We start from the raw sequence: 12,624 nt of genomic DNA on the forward strand, positions 1-12,624 counted from the left end.
CGAGAAAATCCTGGTGTGGTGTTCTCCCTATCTGATGTGTAGGTGGGTAAGCTGGGGTCTTGCCTGAGAGCACATAGTAGGAATGGCAGAAGTGGGACCTTACACCCAGGTTCTTTTTCTCTCCATCAGAGTGCTGCTTCAGTAAGGAAGGGCGAATCTTGCCTTCCCTCTCCCCCCTGGAAAGACAAAAGCAGGAGAGGCCTATGGAAGTTTCTTCGCCTGTGCTGGCTTTTGTGTTTTCCCCTGGCCCCTCAGTGTCTAGGACAAGGGAGAGATGATCTTTCCTGGTCCCAGCAAAGGCCTCTTTGTTAATAGCCACTGTGTTCTCCACGGGTCTTTGCTAACGGGTTGGAGCAGGGGGTGTGGTCTCCTCATGGCTGGAGGAGGGAACACACCCTGAAGTGTGGGAATCATTAAGGTTTGGAGGACAGGCAAAGGCATCCACACAAGCAACACTTCTTTCCAATGGGCGAGCCAGGGTGCAGTTCCGCCTCCTGTCCAGCAGGCGGCGGCCACAGCACAGTCGCAGCTGGAGGGCCTTACAATTCCCAAGTCTCACAGCTGCAGGGCAACCCTGCCAGGTGGCGGTATCTTTTCTGCAACTAAGAAAAGAGAACCCAGGCCCTTTGTTCCTTCTTGGTGCCCTGGAAGTTAGTCCTTCCGCCTGTCTGACCCCCATCTCTCTTCCCAGAGCAAGTAAGGGCAGGGTTGGAGGAGAACTCCCCCCACACCCAACCCCTTCTTAAGGCTCCTGCCCAGCTTCCCCATTTCTTTCCAGAGGGAGCTGGGCAGAAGAGCAGGGAGTTGTAGAGGGGGCAGGACAAGAAGGGAGGGAGAAAGGATTCTCTAAGTTGGGAAAGAAGGAAAATGCCAAGCACCTAACACCAAATTTATCACTTTTTAAAAACAGGAGATTTTTCCCAAAAGTGAAGAATAAGAAACAAATCCAGTGTCCATGCATCCCAACTGCAGTCTTGATTCCAGGATACCTCCTTCACTCTCAGACCTGTTGTGGGGGAGGGGCAGAAAGAGGGCATGTGAGAGACCAGAGGTCCTACTGTCCCCACCCCTACTAGTCTGCCCATCCTCAAGCATCTAACCTCTGATGTCTGACGCCAGTCGCCCCGCTTGCCCGGCCTACGCAGGGGAGGGAGGACCGTAAAATCAGAGCCCACGAGGCCGTTTCATCAATGCCTCCACTCCAGGCATGACCACTGCTCACCCAGCTTGGACATGAGGCTCTCCCTTTAGGTTCCAAATGCCCTTTCTCGGAAAGTCCACGGTCTACTTCATCACCCAGTCCAGGAGCCAGAAACCCCAATACAGAGTCTAACCTCAACCCTTCCTCCTGCAGCTTAATCCCATTTTTCTCTGTCCACGGATACGTAATACCCCCAAATCTTCTTGCCTCAGACAATAGCTCTGAGAGAAGGGCCGGCAGACACTGAAGCCGGTCCTCTGTTCCCCCATCCCCGAATTCCAGATCTTAGTCCTTGCCCTCACTGACATAGCCTGCTCTCCTGTAGACCAGGCAGCCCCAGCCCTAGGCTCTTACCGAGTTGGCTCCCTGGGAATCCAATGGTGGTATATGGGTTGTGGGTTCCCCTGTGCTGGGTTTCTCACTGCCCCTCTCCTGAGTTTTAGGGATGGATTCTGCAGGCTCTAAGGAGGGAAAAGGGGTGGTGGGAGGGAGAGGCAGTATTCATGAAAGCTTGGAGAGGGAGCTGCTCCTCTCACTACATCCAGTGACCCCTGAGAGGGGCCCAAGACCAGGCTGGGGGCAATCGGACAAGCCCAGCGGTGTTTTCTCTCATCACGATGATTACTACAGGCTCACTTTTTAAATTTGCAATCAGAAATTGAAAGATAAAAAAACGCTTCAAAGGGGAGTTCAAAAAGTTTGGGTACAATTGGGCAAAACCTGACCTGAGGTGATACGGGACTCCTTTTAGTCTTTATCCCATTTGGTAGGACCATTCATTTCACTGCAGAAATATTAATGTGTGTGATTACAGGGTGCTCTGTTGGAGGGTATTACGTAATATCAGTAGATATATACACACACCATGTCACCTTCATAGAATGGGAAAAGCTCTGGATTCTGGAATCCCACCTGGGATGAGGGACTGTGAAGATGTGTTAACAGCACTACCAGCAGCTTCCGGTTCATTGCATGTGTCAGCTGCTGGGCTAGGAACCGGTCTCATTTCATTTTCGCAAACAACCCAATGCAATAGGCATCGTCGTTACCATTTTACAGACTGAGGTTAAGTGAGTCGCTGGAGGTCTCCGGGCTGGTCAAGTGAGGAGGATTCTAGCTTGTGCGTGCTGGACCCCCACGGTGGGCTCGCTCCCTCCCTCCATACAGCAGGGAGCCCTGCAGCCCAGGTGGGGAGGGTTTGCTGTCATTCAGTAAGCAAAGGTGAGGAGACGCAAATACGTGGAATACATCCAGACATATCCGTATTCCCAGGACAGTTTCCGGCTCCTAGTAGACCCCTCCCTATCACGGGTAAGGTCTGCCTCCCCCCGGGCCAGTCCCTCCCCAGCCTCAACGTACTTTGTGCTTTCCCAGAAGGGCCCAGCCTTAACTCCGCTTCTGTGTCTGTGATCCCAGGCGGGCAGGACTCCTGGGTCCCTGTGCTCTCGGCGGCTCCCTCAGGTTCCTCTCCCTGCTGCTGTTGCCCCAGGTGATGTTCAACCATCATCTGGAGCTCTGGGGGCACAGAAAGGGAGGGACGTGACTGCTCAGAGTCTCAACAGCCTCGCTGAAGGGCCGGCAGACATTGCTGGTGTGACATTTCCATCCCCTGAGATCTGAACGGGGGTCGGTGGCGGGGAGGGGTGGGGTGGGGAAAGATATGAGCTGGGCACTAAGGAGGGCCTAAAGCTAGACAATAAAACATACTTCCTTCAAAAGTCAGAGAGGCGAGGGGCAGGGCCTTCAGGAAGAAAAGACCCTCCTAACTTGCTGGGATACTTGGGGCAAAAGAAAAGACTCAGTTTAGGTTCAAGAAATATTTGAGTACCTTCTGTGTGGTGAGCAGTGAATATTTTATTTAACTGCCGTAGTGAGGTGGTACTCGGGGCTCAGTAGGTTAAGCAGGTTCTGCCAGGCCACCCAGCTAATGGGAGGCAGAACTGGAGCCCAGCCCAGACTGTCTAGCAAACGATTCAACTCTAACAGAGGCAGGTTTCAAGACTTCGCAATGGTTCCCTGCAAAGGGGTCGTCAGGTCTACGGCTCAGCCTCAGGCACAGCGGGGCAGAAGGGGATGGGAAGGGTGTTCCTAACCTTTCATTGTGGGTGTGGTCCTCGTCACCTTCTTCCGTTGCCGTGGAGACATGGACAAAGTGGACTGTGAAGGACACAGGGCACAGATGGGGGCCGGCCCGTCTCACCCACCTTCTGTGCCTTGCCATGCTTTGGACTGGAGATTGGGGGGTCGGCGTGGGCTTCAGAAAGTGGGGGAGAAGATTCCTGCTTCCCAGCCACCCCTCCCCCGATCCCCACAGTGAGCAAAGAGACTGAGTGTGGGGGGATATGGCGTGAGTGTGTGTCCGCTCATTGGGAGGGACGCAGAGAAGGGGGAGTCGGAAGGCCCTAGAGATTGGAAGGGCAGAGGAATAATCCCCTAATAATTCTCTGGGCTGGGCTGAGCGTGAGGGACCAGCTCACCTTGAGAAGCGGGTTGGGGATCCGGTCTTCATCTATCTCTGAGGGGGAACAGGGAAAGGAGAAAGTGAAGAGGACTGAAAACCCGGGGGGGGACCCCCAAAAAAGAGCTGACTTCCCAAGGGGAGGAGTCTCGGTGATCACCTCTTCCCTGATCTGTCCCTCACATAGGCCGCTAGGAAGTCAGCCTTGATGGCTGGCTGCCCCAGGCCTGCTCCCTTCAGCTCCCCCCTGCCTTGCTTTCTTCCCGGTACGTAGTCCTGTCCTTGACTCTGTGGTCCATCGTGTATCTACATCCTCGCCTCAGACCTGGAGGTTCCCGAAGTGGGATCGGTGTGGTGTGTTTGCTCCTTTCCTCTCTCTGAAGTATCTATAGCTCTTTCTCCTCCCAATCATTGACCAGGTTCAGAACGGAACCGTGCATGGGAGGGAATACCAGATAAAAAAGAGCAAGTTTATCCTGTACAGGGAGGTACAACCAATTTTGGTAGTTGGGGGCAAGCCGGACATTCAGGCATCTTGAACTCCAGTCTGGCTTATTAGCATGACCACCTCTCCCTGACATTCCCTGAGACCCTGTTCTCTCCCCAGACCTTGCTGGGCACAGTGGTGACCGGCATGCCAGCTGCTCCCTGAGCTGTGTCTAACCTTCCCCTTCCCCTCTGGGGGCTGTGAGGCTAGCTGATGGAGGCGGTGTCTCCCCCTCACAGCTGTCACTGCCTCTGGGGGTGGGGGCCTCAGCGTCTCAGTTGCTCGAGAAACCTGGAAGACTGTTGCCGCAGCAACGGCACTCAGTTGACCACCCCAATTCCTGGGGGGGCTTAGGACGCAGGTGCGTTCCCTCCCCTCCCTAGCACTGCTCCGTCTTTCCAAAGCAAAGGAAATCCTCTTGCTAATCCAGCCGCCCGCTTTCCCGACCCTGGGACCTAGAAGCTCTCGGACTCCTCAGATCTGCCCTTCTTCCAGCCAGCGCCCCCCCCTTCTCTCACTGGACCCCCTCAGCAGCCCCCACTCCCTTCAGCGACCCATCCCGGGGGTGGTTACCTGGGGATGACTGGTCACTGGTCAGCACGAGGGTGGCGGGGGTGGGGCGGCGCCTCCGAATCTGAGGGGAGAGGTCAAGTGCACGTGGCAGTCTCAAAGCCCCACCCAGTACCCTTCAGCAACATAATCCAGGCCACCCGCTTAACATACCTCAAAAATGACCACATTACACTGAGCCTCAGGTCCCAGGGTGGACATTCTTGGGCCCATTCCTTTCCCTTAGGGACCCAAAAGATCACCCCCGCCCCCTCTATCCCCCATCCCCCCTTTCTGTTTCCGCATCTCCCCAGCTCTCCCTCTCAGCAGCTGTATCTGCTCAAATGCATCGATCTCTGGCCTGCTGTCCTTCCGTCCATCCTGATCGATGGTCAGAAATAACCTGACAGGGCACGAGGGCTTTCCCCCAGTCTTCTAGCCCACCACCCCAGACAGACAGGAACGTTTTGTGCGCCAGCATCTGTGGACAGCACCCCTCACACCCAGCCCAGCCTGGGCGACGGCACCAGGAAGGTAGGTCTGAAGGTGCGTTCCCTCGCCCATGCCCCTCTCTAAATTCCATGTCCCTCTCTAAATTTCTCCCTCTGTCATCGGACACACTGCCTTTCTAATTTGTCAGCAAGTGTGGTCTGGGCAAATCCTTGTAAGGGTAAATAAGGGTAAATAAAATACAGGCAGGACCTAGTGGGGGGGGGGTGCTAAAGTTACCTGAAAAATCTTATCCGGGGCCCCAGGGTCCCATTCTAAGAAATTAACATATAAAAGCTGGTTGACTCCTGGGCCTCTGAGCCCCTCTGCCCACTGCTGCTCTTCTGCCAGGCTGCCAATAAAGTTGATTGTTGTTGCAGTCAGTCCAAGGACTCTTGGGACATGTAGGTTTTCTTTCCTTTCTCGGGAGGGTTTTGAGGCTTGGAAGTGAGGGGAGCGCATGGGGCTGGAGTCCCTACAGCAACCTTCCGGGGCAGCAGGGGAGGGGCGGGGAAGCCAAAGGGCTGGGAGAGGGGTTAAGATCATCCAGGGCTGAGCGCGGTAGGGCGAGGATACTGAAGGATGGAATTCCTCTCTCTCTCTGTGTCCATTATTTAGTATCACTACCACTGGGGGCGGGGGTGGTAAGATGCCCGCCCCTCTCTATGCCCAGAAAATGGATGTCAGCCTTAGCCAAGAGGCACAGTGTTAGTCTGAGAGGGGGATTCTCCCCAAAGAAGTGAGATGCACAGAATGGGGGGCTCTTGGGGTGGGTCACTGTTTTCTCTGGAAAATCCAGTGGCATCTGTTTTGGGTGACATTTCAAGGTCCCCGGCAGTGCTGGTTGTGTGTGTGTGCGTGTGTGTGTGTGCAGTCATACACATATGCATACACATATGCACTACACACACATGAGCTGTGAGTCCGTCTGGCCATTCCTGGTGCAGATGTGTTGGGCACCAGCAGGCGGGTACGTGTTCTTCCCGAATGTGGGGTGAGGGCCATCCTTTCCTAGGAGAGGACTCCTTTTTATTTCTCTCCTGCTGTAGGCGGAGGGGGAGTGCTGGTTGTGGAAGAGTCAGAGAGGCAGGGAGAGGGTGGGGGTGTTAGTGGAAGTTGGGAGTCTGAGAAGGAGACCACAAGCATGCCGGAAAGGGCTTTTGAGAGGGCACCAGGGCTCTGTGATGTTGGACAGGTCCCTTCCTTAACCTTGGACAAGATCTCTAGGCGCTCAGAGTCTTGGACAATTTTGATATCCTAGAGATATCAGAGAAGGGAGTAAAGTCAGACTTCCTAAAGTAACCCCCCCCACCCCAGGCACCTGAACTACTAGGAAGTGAATAGATGGTCTTTCTTCTTTTTCTTGCACCTCCCCAAATTCCGAGTGCTCAAGGATACCTCGTGCCTTTGCCTCTGATTTATTGCCAAACCAGTCACACCAAGTACCTGGTCTCCGTGGGCGCCCCTCCATCCCCTGCCACTCTGTGCTCTGTAACTCCTAGCTTCTAACCCCCTTTGCTCTCCCATGTCAGTCTGGATTAGGCCCTCTTGCCACGCCTGGAGCTTTTTGCTTGGGTTACACACTTGGACGACACAGCGAGAAGGGCTGAGGTTAGGCTGCCGGTAGAATTTCAGGTCTAGTGGACAGGACACCGATTTCTGAAGACTGGAGAAAAACAGACGGCAGTCCCGTCTCTCTCTTTTTCCCTCTGGCTCCAGAGAACTATCTTCTCCTCCTGTGTCTCCCGACCCCTGAACCAGCTGGACTACCCCCTCCTCCTCCCAATACACATGGACACCTGCCGTCTCTAACACCAAACAGATGCAGGTGTCAGGGAGACCTGTCTGTGCCAGTGGAGGCAATCCTTCTTGGAACCTCACCCCTAACCACCCCCAGCCCACACTCACGGCCGTTTCCTGGGGCTGAGGGTATCTTAGCTAATCCCCTGCCTCCAGGCGTAACAGTCTTGCCCCTGACTCTGGGGGGACACTCCCCAGGCTCGGGCTCTCCACCCTGCTCATCCTCACCAGGCTTGAGGCCTCACCACAGTCCGTCCTGCTGTCACACCTTGGGGGTCTGGAGACGAGGCTCCCCCCAGGCCAGGGAGAGGACAGATCAGGTTCCTCACCCCTCCCCACACTTTGGGAAGCTGAAGTTGCAGGGAGAGTGTGTGCACCTACCCCTCCCTTCAGATCCTGACCTTCTCCCAAACAGCTGGAGCCCACACAGAGAACCCTCTCCAGCCCATCCCAAGAGGTCACAGGGTGTTGTCAGGTGGGGAGGCCCCGCCAGAGCCCTGGCAGCCGCGTGGGGGAAATGGAGAACTGACCTTGTGGCCGACAGATATTCTTTAGGACCGGGGATGTCCAGGCAAATGGACAGAGAACACAAAACGAGATGGCGCAAATGAGCAAATATTTGGCAAATGGGCGGTAATAGTGACCACGGGTGGTCACCCTCTCCACACACATGCTCACTCTCCCTGAGACACACACTTGCTCACACACTCTCATCCACTGCCGCCTCTGCCAGGCTGCTCTGAGCTAAAAATAGGCCAGGCCCACGGCTGGGCCAGGGCCCTGGACTCCCACCCCTTGAGCCCAGGCCAGCGCAGTGCTGCTCCCGTGTTTAGGGAGTCCCTTGCACCCAGCTCCCAGAGAGCCCCTGCCTCTGGCTTCCCAGCGCCATTCTCTGCAGGCCACCCCCACTCTCTGCTCCGAAGGGCAGGAGTTGGGAATAAGGACCCACGTGTCCAGACTTGCATTAGAGGGGAGCCTCAGCCTGCAGACCCAACCACCCCTCTCCCCAAAGCCCGGACGCTCTTGGTTTTCCTAGGTTCCTTCTGGTTCTCACTCTCTGGAGTCACGCAAGGTGGCCTTCAATGAGGGGAGGGCCGGGAGAGCTATTTCTCTTCTTTCAACTCCTTTCTGCAGCACCAGGCTCCCTCCGTTCCCCGCCTCCTCCCCTAACCCCTCCCGCAAGGCTGCCGGGCCCCTACGGCGCCCCCTACCCCCCCTCCCCCTCCCCGAGCTCAGAAACTCTGGCGGGGGTTGACTGAGTGGGGGATGCCATACTGGCGAAGGGGGTTGGGGTCGTGTCCTCAGGCGGGCCCCCTCCCCCAGGGCTGGGGCGCAGAGAGAGGCTCTGCGGGGACAGGCTTCGAGTGGAGGCGCTCGTGCTAGCACGGACAGGGAGAGGTGGCTCCAACAGTGGGGGAGGGGATAGAAGACCCCCCCCTCCCCCCCAAACTGAGCGCGGTCGCCCTCACAGGGGCGCACTGCCGAGGGCGGACGAAGCAGGTTTCTCAGATCCCCCAGCCTAGGGGGTCCCTCGTTCTTTGCAGGGCGAGTCCCCTGCCACCCCGCCCGGCTCCGCACCTGCTCCGCCGCCTCGGGGTCAAGGTGCGGCTCCAGCAGCGGGACCGTGAACTGGATCTTCCGGGGGCTGTTGTCTTGCTCCATGGCTGGGGCGGCGGCCGCTGGGCCGGCGCTGCGGCGGGAGGGAAGGCGGCGGGACTCGGGGCTGGGGCGGGCGCGCTCGCTCTCCGCTCCGCTCCGGCCCCGGCCCCAGCCCGGCGCGCTCGGCTCCCGGCGCCCTGCTCGGCGCTCCCCGCTCGCGGCCCCGGGGACTCTGCCGCCGCCGATTGGCTCCGCACCCGCCCCTCCCGGCCCCCTCCCCCTCCCCCCCCGCCCGGAACCTTAACCCCGTCGTGGCTGCGCCGCGGGCTGCGGGGGTCTCCGCCCCGCGGGCGGGCGAGCCGGGCGTGGCCGGGTCCCAGTCTGGGTCGGCGGCCCAGGCGGGCCTCCGGGTGTCCTCAGAGCTCGGGGCAGGGAGTGGGGGTGGGGAGCGGTAAGGAGAACTTCTCCAGGCTAGGGGGACAGGTTTTAGGAGCGGGAAGGTGGAGGGGCGCTGGCAGGAGGAGGCGGCAAACGCGAGAGGAAGATTTCGTTTATGATCCTGCAAGGGGTTGTCTCATAGAGCAAAGAAGGGAAGGGGATTTAGGCATGCAGCAGGAGGGATGAAGGCTAGACACGGAGAGGGACTTTCCCTTGAGAAGAAAACAGTAGAACGAAGGGGAAAACTCGGAGGGGAGGTGTGAGGGCTGGGCGCGGGTCTTCTGTTCACTCGGCCGGCAGGCAGGGGGGAACTGAGGCCTTACAGGGTCTCCAGAGGCCAGAGCCTCTCTGTTGAAGTACCGATGGGAGTGGGTGGAGGGCTCAGGGAGAGAGGACCATCTGGGACTCAGCAGAAGGAGTGTTGGGGGTGGGGAGCTGATGATGCTTGTGAAATAGATTTCTCTTTCTGCTTGCTAAACTACGGGGCTGGGAAAGCAGGTGAAAGGCCTGCAAGGGGAGAATGCTGGGGGATGGAACGGAAACTCCTGGTGGGGTGGCTCGTTTACAGTTGGGGTTGATTTCCAGTTCCACTACTGGCGGGATAATGAAAGTGATCTGCTGTAACTGAAGGGATGGAGGTTAGACTAGGTGAAGAACTTACCACCTTGGTGTAGGAGCAGATGTCAATCAGGACCAGTGAGTGAGGCAGATAGGATATTCATAGGAGCTGTTGGGCACCATGCCAGGGCCTGGGGGCCATCGCATAGAGGCGAAAAGAGGTGCCAAGGACCTGGGGAGGGGCAGGGCTAATGAATCACGGGGGCGGGGGGGGGGGGGGGGGGGGGGGGGGGGGGGGGGGGGGGGGGGGAGGGGGAGGAGAAGAAGTAGGGAGGAGAAGGGACAGGGAGTTCTGGGGGAGGGGCTGGGCCAGGGCCAGGGCCAGAGATCTGTTTCTTTAGCCTTAAGCCCAGCAACTGCAAGTTCCATACAGATTAATGCCTGGTTCTCTGGGGTCCCTATGATCACTCTTTCCTCCTAGGGGTCAGCCTCAACTCTTAGTTGCCTCCTCTCCTGGGCAGCCCTTCCCTGACCTGGATTTCACACCACTTCCCCTTTTTACCTCCCAAAATAACCTCCCCTCTCACTCCCCCCCCGCACCCCCCCCCCAGCCATATCTTTTTACACATGCCAGGCTCAGCTCAGTTTTCTCAGGACAACACTGGGGTATAGGGACCCAGTGGGCCAGCCAGACCTCCATTTGCATGCTAACTGACCCCATTTTATTGTCACTAGACTCTAGGAATGACCCCCTACACTCAGCATGCACTTGTGGGGGGGGGGCTTTTCATTCTTTTAAAAAACATTTTTCCAGTTTTATTGAAAAGTAATTGACATGCATTACTGTATAAATTTAAGGCATACAGTATGATGATTTGATTTACATATATTGTGAAATGATGACCACAATAGGGTCACCTAACATCCATCTTCTCATATAGATACAAAAAAAAAAAAAAGAAGAAAGAAAGAAAGAAAGAAAGAAAGAAAAAGAAAAAAAGGGGAAAAACATTGCTCCTTGTGATAAGAACTCAGGATTTACTCTGTTAACAACTTCCCTATATAGCTATATAGCTATAGTCATCATGTTGTACGTTCCATCCCTTATTTATTTACTTATTTGAAATTTTGTTTAATGTTTATTTATTTTGGGGAAAGAGAGAGGGAGAGCATGAGCAGGGGAGGGGCAGAGAGAGAGGGAGACACAGAATCTGAAGCAGGCTCCAGGCTCCAAGCTCTCAGCACAGAGCCCGATGCGGAGCTTGAACCCACAAACCGTGAGATCATGACCTGAGCTGAAGTCTGATATTTAACCAACTGAGCACTTATTTATCTGAAATCTGGAGGTTCGACCTTTTGACTACCTTCCTCCACTCCCCCTCGCCCTGTCTTCTGCTTCTGATAACCACCAATCTTATCTCCTTTTCTCTGAGTTCAATTATTTTTTAAGATTCCACATATAAGTGAGGTCATACAGTATTTGTCTTTGATTTATTTCACTTAGCATAATGCTCTCAAGGTCCATCCATGTTGTCACAAATGGCAGAATTTCCTCATTTTTTTTTATGGCTGAAAAATATTCCATTATATCTATAAATCTATATCTAAATCTATGTCTATATCTATCTATATCTATCTCACAAGGTTATCCCTTCATCCATCTGTGGTTGTGTGTCTTCCTATTGTAAATAATGCTGCCATGAACGTGGGGGTGCAGATATCTTTTTGCCTTTAGCCTCTCTTTGACGTAGCAAGGCCAACCAGGAAAACAACTGATTGTATTTCCCAGCCCCTCCCCTGAAACTACCCCCATGCCCCCAACCAGAGTGACTGGGGAGGGAGGGGATAAGAAGACACCGAAGCCAAGAGAATAAAGGTGGGGTGGGGAACACAGGACCCATTAGCAGGCAGGCACTTTGGTTTCCTCCTCACTCACTCACCTCCTAACCACGCATACCCAGAGCAGAGTCCAGAGTATCCTCTACATAGGTGACTGGCACATCCCTTACCCCATTCCACCGGGACTCTGGAACTTGAAGCCAGGATTCTCACATTCCTGGATCTCTGGAGCCCCAGAATCCCCTCACTGAGCTTCAGTTTCCTCATTTGTAAAATGGGAGAAGAGTCTCCACCTGATAGGGTATCATCTGAGGTAAGATACTGGCATGTAGAAGACCCTCGATGAACCCATGACTGCTGTCGTTACTGTCTTGTTATCTTCTAGCAGACAGCAGAGTTTGGGGAGACATCCCTCCAGGGTTTCATCAGGAGAACCTCTACCCTACCCCAGTCATCCAATTTGCCTGGGCCTCTTTCCCTTGTATCCCTCAGACTTTGGTCTGGCCATGGAAATTCCTCCCCAAGTCCTACAGCCACCCTTCATGTTGCTTCCTCAAGCTCCAGAGTCTCCGAACCCATGGTCCGAAAGCTACAGGTAGGGAGAGGGGCCCCGATTGCGCAGGCCTTGGGGAGATGCCCCATGAGGGGCTGTGTGGGAAGAAGGGTCCCGGGAGCAGCCGGTGCTGGGGTGGAGGCAGAGGAGGAGAGAGCCGGGAGAGGGAGGAGACAGCTCCGGGCTTGGCTTTTCCAGGAGGAGGCTGGGTGCGGGTGGGCGAAGCGTTTCTGGGTAGTGGGGAGGTGGAGTGTGACTGGCCTCAGCTCCTGGTGCTGGGGTCTCCGCGTGGGCTACAACGGGTCTGTCCGTGTGTCCTGTTTGGACCTTTATTCATGCCAGAGCTGGGTGAGTGGCTGTGTCTGATGGGCTTGTGGGTGGAAGAAGGCACGGGTTGCTCACACACGGGGCTGGGGAGTTGCGGAGGGCCTGCCATCCACTCTTGGAACCCTCTAGAATAAGAGGTGGAGCCTGTGCTGACCCAGACCTTCCCCAGCTCGCTTGTGTCTGTGCGAGCGTGCTCCTTTGTACGAGCGTTCCCATCCCCGCTGCAGTCACAGCCGGGCCGGAGGAGCGGCCGCTGTTCTGCGCAGTGCCCTTCTGGGTCCATGAAATATTTAAGGCTACAGGGATGTGACTTGGTGATGCAGTCA

The 12,624-nt window shown here is 55.8% G+C and overlaps 1 protein-coding gene across 1 annotated transcript; it reads right to left on the reverse strand.

The window, feature by feature from the left end:
* Positions 1–875: 875 nt before the first annotated feature.
* Positions 876–8,795, reverse strand: PPP1R1A (protein phosphatase 1 regulatory inhibitor subunit 1A). Its single transcript, XM_043564213.1, has 7 exons — positions 8,563–8,795; positions 4,720–4,780; positions 3,679–3,716; positions 3,295–3,358; positions 2,561–2,716; positions 1,556–1,662; positions 876–1,006 (listed from the first exon to the last, which is right to left on the reverse strand). Exons 1-7 carry the CDS (start codon positions 8,644–8,646, stop codon positions 1,001–1,003), a joined length of 516 nt encoding a protein of 171 aa, XP_043420148.1. The 5' UTR covers positions 8,647–8,795; the 3' UTR covers positions 876–1,000.
* Between the last annotated feature and the right edge of the window lie 3,829 nt (positions 8,796–12,624).

Source organism: Prionailurus bengalensis, chromosome B4 (assembly GCF_016509475.1).
Source record: "Prionailurus bengalensis isolate Pbe53 chromosome B4, Fcat_Pben_1.1_paternal_pri, whole genome shotgun sequence".
Lineage (NCBI taxonomy): Eukaryota > Metazoa > Chordata > Mammalia > Carnivora > Felidae > Prionailurus > Prionailurus bengalensis.

Excerpts from the sequence above, each read along its gene's own strand:
- PPP1R1A (XM_043564213.1), bottom strand. The coding sequence starts at position 8,646 with ATGGAGCAAGACAACAGCCCCCGGAAGATCCAGTTCACGGTCCCGCTG. Across the intron at positions 3,359-3,678 it reads TCCCCAACCCGCTTCTCAAG|TCCACTTTGTCCATGTCTCC; the intron begins GTGAGCTGGTCC and ends TGTCCTTCACAG. Across the intron at positions 2,717-3,294 it reads GACCACACCCACAATGAAAG|AGCTCCAGATGATGGTTGAA; the intron begins GTTAGGAACACC and ends CTGTGCCCCCAG.